Source organism: Populus alba, chromosome 18 (genome assembly GCF_005239225.2).
Source record: "Populus alba chromosome 18, ASM523922v2, whole genome shotgun sequence".
Classification (NCBI taxonomy): domain Eukaryota; kingdom Viridiplantae; phylum Streptophyta; class Magnoliopsida; order Malpighiales; family Salicaceae; genus Populus; species Populus alba.
In genome coordinates, this window is record NC_133301.1 from 9,036,549 (window position 1) to 9,048,862 (window position 12,314).

The following is a 12,314-nucleotide window of genomic DNA, read 5'->3' on the forward strand; positions in this document are numbered from 1 at the left end:
TTTTTTTTAATTTACATGAAACACAGTTTCAAAATAACATATTAATAAATTAAATAATAAAGCATTCCTCCTTCAACTAGCAATGAATACCAATTGTTGGATTTGTATTGTGATAAGATTGAAAAGTTTGAAATTTCAAAAATCAAAATTTATAATTATTACAATATTTCAATCAACATGAACCAACAATAAATAATTTTTTTTGAACAATTGTCCTCGGAACATTCCTCATCAAAACCCTATGAAATTTTACACATTTTAATAATTTAATAATTATTATCATCAAATTTATTGTGCATTCATGCCCATAAAAAAATAAAAAGTTATTAATTAATTTTTTTATTAGTGACTACGACACTGTTTATTTATAAAAAATTATATTTAGATATGTTTAACTTTAAAAGTTTAAAATTAATAATAAAAAATTTAGTGTTTTTTAATAATAATTTAATATAATAATATCAAAAATAAAAAAAATATTTTTTTTTATATTTTTAAATAAAAAATACTCTTGAAACCTAATATATTTAAAAAAAAAAAAAAAAAAACAGTGGCCTCAAGTTTGTTGTGCCGTTAGGACCCCAGCAATAAATTAAGTGAAATTGCGGCTCATTCTGAAAAGTTCAGTATCATCATAAAACGAGAGACAAGGAACTAGTCCTCTATCTACAACTAAAATTGAGTGATCGAAAACCATGGTCTTAACAGGGATAACTAATTAGATGCAGGGCAGAGAGGGAATTCGCATTTGTATAGCAAAAAAACAAAAGGGAACGCTGCAAAGAGGGAGAAAACATGAAGGAGATTTAAAAATATAAGTAAATTTAAAGACGTTAAATTAAAAAATAAATTGCAATAATACTTTTCCAAGTCAATATCCATGAAAATGATACAATGCAAATTGTTATAAGAAGATAATATTATGGTTAAGTACCGATCAGGTGGGTAAAGGAAAGAGAAGGTACCGAGAAGGTAGTAGCATGGGGTTTATATTTAAGCGGAACTTAAACAAAGAAGAGATGCTAGACAGGGGTGGAGGAGTTATCAAATGTAGTTCCAACATGCTGAATGACAAATCCATAAATTTTTTTCTTCAGCTTCTCAATCTTTCCTGTCAGAAGCTCATCGCCTTTCAATGCAACGCGGTCCAGCCACTCATTGACTCTCTTCAACTGGGAGAGGACAGCTGCAATTGAGCTAGAGTTAAGGGGCAATGATTTACTTCCATTATTAGCACACTCCCCTAACACCCGAAAACCAGCATCCAGGGACTCCTCGATGAACTTTACAAACCACATTTGCATCTCAACCTGCAACTTCATAGAGAGTTCTACCGTTTCCTTCATTCCATGGCCCCTTGTCCAAACCCCAACAATAGGATCAAATGTTGGTAACGAGCTAGCCTTCTGAGGTGGTCTCTTGGACAAACTTCTTCGGAGAGCTGTTGGAGGTTCATTCTTCTGATTGCTCAGAAGAGAAACAATCTCAAGATCAGTGGCTAAGGCAGCTTCTACCCATAAAGAAGCAGATTTTGATTTCTCAGTTGCTGTAGTATCATGATCAGAGCAGTGACTAGCAGCGACTGATTCAGCAATTGAACTATATCTTACAGCATCATCATAAATTGAGATAAATTGATCAATTGTGGGTAAAGGGTTCCCAGCCTTGGATGAAGAAGCAAGTTCTGAAAATATGCTGCGATTGACAGATAGGGTTGAGTTATGATTAGATGCAGCATGTGTTAAAAATAGAATGAAAACTTAATGGTGACACGCAACATTAAGGTGACCTTATAATGTTCTCGGGAACCGGGAACAAAAAATGAGTTTTCATGTATCTATACAAGTTTGTGTTTGTAGCTGTGCGTGCGCGAGCACGTGCAAGAAAGAAATGCTCACTAGTGGCATTACCTGAGACTCCTAACAACAGACTCCGTAGCAATTGCTTCCTCCAACGCTTCAGCTGCAGCAGTTGAAGCAAGAGCCCTCCTTTGCATAGCCTCCTGCATTTAGTCATCATGTGAAAAAACTTTTTTTTTTTTGTTCATGTAATATAAGTGGCTAATTCAGAGATGATGTGGTCAGTATTTAATCGCTTTTGCTTCCATCACCAATCACTGTCACAAGGTTGCCTTATTGCCAGTAATCTGGTAAGCACATTGTTGCTATTGCCAAGGCAAACGAAATTTCTGCTTCATTAATGGATGAAACAAATGATCCATCATAAATGCTATTCTTACCTTTCCAAACTTTGCAAGTTCTGAAGAGACCGCGTCTAATGGAACACTACCATCAGTCCATTTCTTCTCATGTACAACGAATCCAAGAGCTGCACAGGTTGGATTCTTATTATCTAGACACCCTTCCGGTGAACTGGGTTTTGTTTTCTCATAACTCGAAGTCTCATCTTGATTTGATTGTCGGCTGTTTGCGTCACTTAGACGTCTAGACAGGGCAGCCTGGGAAACAACCAACACAAGGTCAGACCTAAACCTAAAATGAAATAAATCAATCTATCTTCACATCGAAAACACAGAACAGAAGACACAGTGCGTGTAAGTAGTTAAAGGGAGTTGACGGACCAAGAGTATTTTGGAGAATATATTCCATATAGCAAATACGAATTCAGAAGTATATTATTGATTGAACTGGGAGAATAGCCACTGAACTAGGCCTGAGCAGCTACCATTCATAGAGCATCAAAATAATGCTTCCCCACGTTTGAATCCTAAAATTAAATGAAATAGTTGTATTGGAGGATATTCTGCTACCAAAGCCACCTTTTCAGGAATGCAATTTGCAATTTCAAGAAAATATCATCTTGTGAAGTCAGATTCTGGACTGAGAAAAGCCTCAGCATTGCCTCTCTGAATGAACTAAACAATCAATTTTGGAAGTAAAAGCTCCGTAATACTAGCAAGATTGCAAAGGCATGTAATCAAACTCACAGAGCATTACAACTGAAGTGGGTAATAGGCATCACTGAAAAAAAGACTCTTCAACATAGGCTTCTTACGAAGCGTTGAAAAAGTAGGATAGGATTACCTGAGTCCGCAAAATCGCTTGCAGATCCGGTTTCTTCTTGGCTTCACTCTTCTCTTTCATCTCCCCTGAACCCACCGCAGCTGGTATCTCATCCCAATTCTTCCTACTACTCTTTGCAGACCCAACAAGCGCCTCTGAAACTTTTGAAATCCCAGCGACAATATTTGCAATCTTCTTCTTTCCAGCAGAATCCGAGACAGCAGGTGAAAGCTTCACTCCAGAAAGCCTCTTCCCTGGAGAAATCGAAGCCCTTCGAGCATTGGGAGAAGGCTGCTTCCTCCCACTCGGAGATGGCTGCCTGTACCTGGATGGAACAATAATTGCTGGCTCCCTTGCAACTTTCCTGTTTTCTTCCTTGGCAGCCAGCAAGCTCGGAACCATACATTTGGACGGCACTGGAGATGCTGATCTCTTCCCTTTGGCCGCAGGAGAAGGATCCCTCTCCACCAAAGCGGCATTTTTCTTCCCAACCGAAACAGATCTCTTAGCAGTAGCTGGAGATGAAAATCTCTTAGCAGTAGCCGGAGATGAAAATCTCTTAGCAGTAGCAGTTTCATCCACCATCACATTATCTCGAGGTGCAAGCGCTTGTCTGGTAACTTTAGCCGTCACTTCGCCTTTCTTATTATGATCATTTCTTGGAAATTCGTCGAATTTTTTGTTGTTGGATAAGTAGACGGCAATTGGATCCACAGAGTATTCGGAGTCGGCGACAGGTTGAATCACAAACTCTTTCTTGGAAGCTGAGATTCGGGCAATGAGAGGTTCTGGAGTACCGACAAAGGAGTGGCGGCCAGCGATAGGGCGGATTCCAGAAACCCTAGGGACAGGAGAATCGAAATCGAAGCGATCTATATAAACAAATTGGCCTAGCTGAAGGCGATTCGTGAGGATAAGGTCGGTATCGCGTTCGGAGAGGGAGACGTAGGTGGAGTTGAGAGAGTCGGAAAGTTGGACGTAAAAGCCTTGGTTAGGCCAGAGATCGGAGCCGGCGAGAGCAGGGACGATGCCGATTACTTGGAGAAGAGGGGATCGGTGGTCGCCGGTGACGCGGGCAGCGGAGTTCATTGATTGGAGGAGTTTTAAGAGGATTCCTGGAGCTAGAGAAGCCATTTTGGGAGAGGGTGAAGCTGTAAGGTAAGAGTAAAAGAATTAATTAAGGAGGAGGAGGAGGAGGAGGCCAAGCTACGAAGTGATTTTTGGCCGTTATGTAAATTCAAATTCAAATGCCCGCCGCTCTAATATTCTAGTATTTTAGTTTTTGAATTCTAGTGGACGGATAGACTAACGAGACAGTCAAGTCAGGCGTTAAAGCTGCCGTTACCTTATGTGGTTGCCCTTGTAGTTATCGCAACGATTCTTCTTGGTACCGAGTTTTATGTATATATAAACAAAGAATATAATATTGATTAATATAGTTAAGTTCTGTTTTTTTGTCATGTCATATTAATTTTTTTTCATGAAGATATTTGATGTGTTTATTTTTAATTCTGATAAATATTAATTGAATTATTCTGTAAAATGATATTAATTATTATAATAAGTGATTTACACAAATATTTATTGGTAAGGTAAACTAGTAGCCTCTGTAAATAAAATAAAGCTATCCCATTATGCCCATGTGATTCCACTGTGCTATTTTTAAAATCTATTTTTATTTAATTTTGTTGAGATTAAAGTAAATATTTAAAAGAATTCTAACAATTTAATTCTGGAAAAAATAATATTTCTTTAGTCAAGATTCGTTTTCCTTATTCATGTATTTATTTTTTGTTTTTGACAAAAAACATATCTTTTCATCAATATCATGTTTTTTTTTATAAAGACTTAAAGAGAATTAAAATAAATATTTCATAGAATCGGATGAATTAAATTAGGGAGGAAAAAATTATTTTTTAATTAAATAATCCATCCTTATTTCGTGTATTTCTTTTTTGTTTTGATAAAAAAAAAAAAAAAACATGTTTCTTTTTGCTAAAAGCATGGCTTTTCAAACAAAAACTAATTATGATAAAAAAAAAAAAAGCAAGCTTCAATCCAAAAACAATCGTATTTATAATTTATAGATGATTGTGTTGAAAAGATAATTAATTTAAGAAACTATATAAAAATTTATAATAAAAAAATCAAATATATATTTTATTATTATTAGATATTTATGAGTAATTTAAAACAAATCTTGCATATTAGGTTCTTTTAAAATCATTCATAAAGAAATTACTAATATTACTATAAAAATCTCTAATCTTGATTTAAAAAATATGAAATAATAAGATGATTTCTTAAATATCATTTTAATAATTTTTATTTTAAAAAAAAATTATTCTAAATATAAATAATTAAATTAAAACATAAAGGGCCAAAAAGAATCCAAGCCCAATTGTGCATGGATTCACAAAGACAAGCTTACGTGGCTAGTCTTTAAAAAAATCAGGTATTTCTAGGCCTAGAAAGCCAAGTCCACCACCTAATTTATAAAAAAAATCAATATCATCTATCTAGGCAGACGACATGTCACCCACTACAACTAATTCCGACCATCAAAAAATAAATATTCAAGTTATTAGAACTTTAAAAACTTAAATTTTAATATATTTTCACATAAAACACCAAAAATAATATCTTAATTATCTTAATAACCTTATTTATAACTCCAATACACCCTTTAATTAATTTAAAAATTCAAAATCAAATCAAATAATAAATTTTGTGAGACTTGATCTATCTTTTAAAATAATTAAATGTCCAAATCATCTCTATTGAATTTTTCTTTTCAAGATAAGCTCAATGACACCAATGTTAGCATTTTTTCTATTTGAAATGTAGCCAAATAAAAGCCTTCTCTCTCCTTTTTTTTAGGCCACTTTCTCCTCTAAACTTTTATGAAGTAAAATGTGAGTAAATACAATTTTAGCATTGAAATGTTAGCACAAAAAACTATAGGGACCAAAGATGTAAGAATAAAAACTTACAGGGATCAAAACATTTCCATACCTAATGAATAATGAAAATAGCATTGTAGAGGAATAATGCAATCCACAATAACTCCTTTTTTTTTTCCGGCTATTTTCTCATCTCTCAACTTTTATGAAGTAAAATGTGAGTAAATAATTTTTTAGCATTGAAATGTTAAAACCAAAAACTATATAGAGACCGAAGATATAAAAATAAAAACTTATAGGGACAAAGACATTTCGATACCTAGTATAATTATCTTCTTTCCTCGGTGAGCAATGAAATGGCTACAATAAAATGCCTATCTTTTAGTTTGCCTTCGTATAGTTAATGGTGAATAGTTAATGGCTCATAAGCCACATTGGTGCAAGAAAACAAAATCTCAAGTCATTAACACCAAATCCCATAATATAAAAATAAACTAATAACCCTTAAAGATATAGTTTAACTTCTTAGGTTTTAAGTTTGTTACTTAGAAATCACCAGTTCGAGTGGAACAAACCTCAGGAAAATTGAAAGGCTTACATGATCGTTAATTTCAAGGACTTTAGAGGAATTAGTCGAAGCATGCATAAGCTGACTCGAACATCCACAATTAACAAAAAAATAATTAAAAAAATAAACCAATTAGAAAAAGCCACGTGGTGATGCCAAATTACTTAATAACCCTTCAAATCCTTACAAATCAAGGTTTTTACTCAATCGATTTCAACAATATCATAGAGAGAGAGAGAGAGAGAGAGAGGATAGGCTTATCTACGCTTCAGGCTTTTTTCAATTAAAAATAAAACTAAAAAAAACTGTAGAATGACTAATTTAAGGCTTTACACACACTACCTTCTTAGGGCACTTTCACTAGGAGAAAAAAAAAAAATTTCTAGCTTTTTTTTTCCCTTGATTTTGCAGCTTCAATAAGAGAGTTAAAATGACTTTTTATATATAAAAAATCATTCCTCCATATCTATCAAAATAGCCAAAACATTATTTCATCACTTAAACTTTTCTCAAAAAGCTAAAAGTATTAGTATTAAATATATTAAATACAAATAAGTTATTAAAATATTTTTTTTTCATTGAAGTGCACATAAAAAAAACCATATGTACAATATTCAAAAAGTCATATTAACAATTTAGCTTTTTAAATGGCTTTTGCTATTAAAGATCCTCTTACACAATTAAAACCATACTTATTAGATCCATCCTAAGGGTTGACCCGACTAAGAAGCTGAGTTTGGGGTTATATGGGTTGACCTGAGTCAATCCATAAAAAATTTTAAAAAATATTTAAATTTTTAATATTTTATATGAAAAAAATTAAGTAATGATCCCTATGTGAATATAGACTATACATGTTATAAATAATAAAGTTTAAAAGATTATTTCTAAAAGGTTTTTTATCCCACATTGAAAAAAATACTATGTTAGTATGTTATCCTTTTAAGTTGAAGTACTTAAACCAAAAATTTTTTTTATCCCACATTAAAAAACATAACTTTTTTTTCTTGTGAACATAGAGTATTATAACATATACTGAAAAGGATCAGTGTTTTACTGTGAACTGCATAGTGCAGTCCATAGCAAAACACTGATTCCTTTTCACTGTTGCTTTTACGTTTTTTTTAAGTTGTCTTATTTTTTTTTATGCCTTTTGGGATTTTTTTTTTGTTTCTTTTTTTGTTTTTTTTTTTTAATTTTAACAAAAATTTTTTGTTTAATTTAGTTGATTAATGTTAATTTTTTTATTTAGTTATCAGACTTTCATGATATGTTTTTGGGTTTAACGGGTTAACCTGGTTTGACAAGTTAATCCATAATTTTTTTTTTTGCTTTCTTTTCTTTTTAATTAATTTTTTTGTTTAGTTTAGTTTGTTAATATTAAATTTCTTTCTATTTAGTTACTAGACTTTCATGACATAGTCCACAATAAAACACTGATGCTTTAAGTATTTTTTTTTTAGATTTTTTTTTTTTGCCTTTTAGATTTTTTTTTGTTTCTTTGTTTGTTTTTTTTTCTTTTAACAAAAGTTTTTTGTTTAATTTAGTTTATTAATGTTAAATTTTTTTATTTAGTTATCAGATTTTAATGACACGTTTTCTGGATTTAACTGGTTAACCTAGTTTAACAAGTTAGCCCATAATTATTTTTTTTGCTTTTTTATTTTTAATTAATTTTTTTTGTTTAGTTTAGTTTGTTAATATTAAATTTCTTTCTATTTAGTTATTAGACTTTCATGACATATATCCCAAGTTTCACGGGTGAACCCAGTTAATTCTAGGTTGACCCGTCAATTTTTTTTTGTTTTTTTGTTTTCATAATTTTTTTTTGTTTAATGTAGTTTGTTAATGTTAATTTTTTTTTTATTTAGTTATCAAACTTTTATGAAACAGATCCTAAGTTTAACGGGTTAACATGTTTTGACGAGTTAACCAAGATTATTATTATTTTTTTTAATTAATTTTTTCGTTTAGTTCAGTTTGTTAATTTTTACTTTTTTTTTTTATTTAGTTACCAGATATTCATGACATGGATCCCGGGTTTAACGGGTTAACCTGATTTGACGAGTTAACCTGAATTTTTTTTTTTTGCTTTTTTTTCTTTTTAATTTTTTTTTTGTTTAGTTTAGTTTGTTAATGTTAAATTTTTTTTTTTTTTTACTTCTTAGAGTTTTTTTTTTCTTTTTAAATTTTAATTTAGTTTATTAATATTAAATTTTTTTCTATATAGTTCTTGGCTGATGCCTTTAGTTTTTTTTTTTATGCCTTTGATTATGAACTGTACTGTGCAGTCCGCAGTGAAAAAGGCTGATGCCTTTTGTATTTTTTTTTCTTTTTAACTAATTTTGTCGTTTAATTTAAATTGTTGATGTTAAATTTTTTTTTCTATTTCGTTATCAAACTTTCATGACACGGATTCCGGGTTAACCTGGTTTGACGAGTTAGCCTGGTTAATTCTGGGTTAACCCATTAATTTAACTTTTTTCTATTTAGTTATCAAACTTTTACGACGCGAATCTAAGATTTGACGGGTTAACCTGGTTTGAAGGGTTAACCCAGTTAATTCATATTTTTTTTTTCGTTTTTTTCATTAGTTTTTTTCTTCATGTTTGTTTTTTTTCTTTGTTTTTTTTAATTAATCTATTTAATTATCACACTTTTATGACACGACCTTGCAGTCAGACCAACGTCCAGTGCTATTGGGTCTGGTATTGCAGCCACACCCACTTAAATTTGGGTCATGCAAGTTTAATGTTATTATTAGTATTATAAATATTACTCTTGGATCAGGCGTTGCAACTAAACCTAAAACTCTTGGATATAATTTTGTAGAAAGACCTAACACTTTTAGATCTTAACTTTTTTTAAAATGTAAAAAATAATTGACATGTGGCATCACGCCACATTGAAATAATTTGTTCATGTAACTAGTATATACTAAAGGGCTTCAAATCTTACATTGAAAAAATAAAATATTATTCTAGTATTTATATAGTGAACTTTGAAAATGGTTAATAACCAACTAAAAAAATATAAAAAAAGATGGGCCCTCTCGAAAGAAAAGGAAAAAAGTAGTCCTGCCTCCAACAGTAGAAAAGAGAACAGCAGGAAGAGCATATAAGAGAAGAGCTTATCCCCTCGAGGGTAAAATAAGACCAAGAAAATCTCGATAGGATAAAAAACACATTTGAAAAAAAAACGAGTCTCAACTGGGTTTTGTCGATCATAGGTCAACCGGGTTTTGTCGGGTTTTTGTTCATCCCGCTCTTTTACCTTACTCAAAACCAGTCCAGCCACCGAGTTGATCGAGTCCTGAGTCAACTTGCCAGGCCGGCCCGAGTTTAATAACTATGGTTAAAACATATGCGGACGAACCAACTCAAACCTTTAAAGAACAATTCTCTCTCTCTTCCTCATTGTTGTCACCTCAATTCACTTACACGTCATCTTCTTAAAGACTTATCAGCCCATAATCATTGTCCATCTTTGATGATTCTAATGCCACCAGACCAACCCATTCCAAAATCATCAAAAGTGTTGCTTACTCCATTACTAACATGTATTCCTTTAGCTTTTAATTTCTTCAATCTTGTTCAATTTAGTCCATGTTTTTCTAATGTTTGAGTCCCTGATTTTCTAATTGAGGTAATTAAATATTTTATTCTTAAACTTTCAATTCAAATTTCAACTTAAAGATTGTTGTTATTCGACATGGATGTGTGAAGTTTTGGTGATTTTTCTATATTAAATTAACATGATTTTACATAATTGAATAAAATTGGTTTTAGGGATCTTAATTTATTTTTATATGTTAAAAAGCATTTGTGTGCTTGAAAAATGGGACATGATATTTAGGTTTTTTTTTTTTAATTATTAGGTCGCGCTATGTTATGGATCAAATCAATTTTTTAATATAAAAAAAATAACTAGGTGTTGCTAATGTTTTTTTCTAATAGATTTTTTAAAAACCTTATGAGAATTAATCCAATGTAACCTGATCAACTTGGTGGGTTTAAAAAAACCCAGATGACCAATAAAAACTTAGTTTGACTTAAAACAAATATTCAAGATAATATTTTTTTTATATTAAATATTGAGATAACAACATATTGGATCGATTTAGGTCAACTTGAGTTAACCTATCAATCCATTTCCAAGATCATAAGACCATGATAATCCATGGAAAGAAAATCAAAACAAATGATCAAATATGGTTTTCAATAAACCCAATATTTTAAGGATGAAATTAAAAAATATATATTAAAAAAAAAAACAAAAATTACTCGAGTCAACACGAGTTAATCTACCAAACCCCGCGATTTGGGTCATGAGATCGAGATAATTCAATGAAAGCAAATTAAAACATATTATGAAGCCTAATTCCTAATTAATTCAATGTTGAAAAATAAAATTGAAAAAAATATTCGATTAAAAAAAGGACTACAGTCAACCCAGGTTAACTCGTCAAACTCGTGACCCGAGTCATGAGACGAAAATAACCTCATAAAAAGCAATTCAAAACAAATCATGAAACTTAATTCTCAATAAACTCAATATTTAAGGATGAAAATAAAAAAAAATTAGAAAAAAAAACTCGAGTCAAATTGTCAAACTCGTGATATAGATCATAAAATCAAGATAACCTCATAAAAAATAAATTTTTTTAAAAAAGTTCAACCCATACTAAAACTAATGTTAAAGGATTAAATTGAAATTAAAAAAAAAAACCCATCATTCTAGTAAATAGTATTTTGTATGGAGAGGTAGAATGAAAATGCCCAGTGCTTTTCATTTCTTGTGCGTGTATATATAAAAAGGGTGATTGAGATATTATTATAATATGATTTTATATTTCATATAAAAATAAACCATCAAATAAAAAGTCAAGGATCACGTGGAGGCTAACCGACAATTTATGCTTCTCAAATTAATAAGCCATTAAATAAAAAGCAAGGCTAACTAACTACTTATATTCTAATTTATGAGACTTTTCACATCTAGTATCTTAAATTAATTATTTTGTAGGGTTTTCTATGTTATCGCTGTTATTGTGTTGTTGTTTGATGTTGTTATCTCATATTTAGGACCTAGGCCAATATTGTAGGTTTTTCTTTCTTTCTATATTATTGTTATTTAAGTTGGATTTGATTTATCTCTTTTACAATTTTTGTTTTAATTTTTTTTATGACGCTAGCATTTTCATCCTACAAATCCCATCAAGAGTCTGAAAATGGACCCAAGTTTCTATTGATGTGCTAGGTGGCTATGTATAGAAAAAAAGCCTATGTATTAAGAATTTAGTTTTTGGATGTAAGTGAGCTTTTTATTATTTTATTTGATAAGTTGATTTTGACGTAAAATTCAAATTTATTATTAGACACCAATGGCTCAGTACTAATTTTGAAGGGAGATTTATACTTCTTTTTAGAGCCTGTTTAGAAAATATAAATATGATTAAAATTTAAAATATTTTTTATTTAAAAATATATTAAAATAATATATATATTTTTTATTTTTTAAAATTATTTTTTAAATTAGCACATTAAAACAATTGGCAAAAATTTAATTTTTTTTTAAAAAGACGAGTTAGCCGCATTTCCAACTTAGTCTTCAAATCATCATGTAGAAATAAAATGGTACGCTTACTATACCTTAAAAGTTAAAACCTTAAAACCAGTGTAAGATTTTTCTTAGTTTTCACTTCAAGAAAAATTGAGTTGCAATTTAATTTTTATGACTTTTCATGATCTTCTATAATAATAATAATAATAATAATAAAGAAGCTTTCTTCAAGCACTGAAGCTTTGCCAAAACCCTCTC

General features: G+C 30.7%; 1 protein-coding gene across 1 annotated transcript; it reads right to left on the reverse strand.

Moving 5' to 3' along the window:
- Window positions 1-805: 805 nt before the first annotated feature.
- Window positions 806-4,259, reverse strand: LOC118054195 (uncharacterized). Its single transcript, XM_035065681.2, has 4 exons — window positions 3,045-4,259; window positions 2,240-2,458; window positions 1,911-2,002; window positions 806-1,695 (listed from the first exon to the last, which is right to left on the reverse strand). Exons 1-4 carry the CDS (start codon window positions 4,155-4,157, stop codon window positions 1,023-1,025), a joined length of 2,097 nt encoding a protein of 698 aa, XP_034921572.1. The 5' UTR covers window positions 4,158-4,259; the 3' UTR covers window positions 806-1,022.
- Window positions 4,260-12,314: the final 8,055 nt, after the last annotated feature.

Bases quoted from the DNA above. Each gene is read 5' to 3' on its own strand.
- LOC118054195 (XM_035065681.2), bottom strand. From the start codon at position 4,157: ATGGCTTCTCTAGCTCCAGGAATCCTCTTAAAACTCCTCCAATCAATG. The intron at 2,459-3,044 runs GTAATCCTATCC...GTTGTTTCCCAG, and splicing joins AAGCGATTTTGCGGACTCAG to GCTGCCCTGTCTAGACGTCT. The intron at 1,696-1,910 runs GTAATGCCACTA...TGTCAATCGCAG, and splicing joins TCTGTTGTTAGGAGTCTCAG to CATATTTTCAGAACTTGCTT.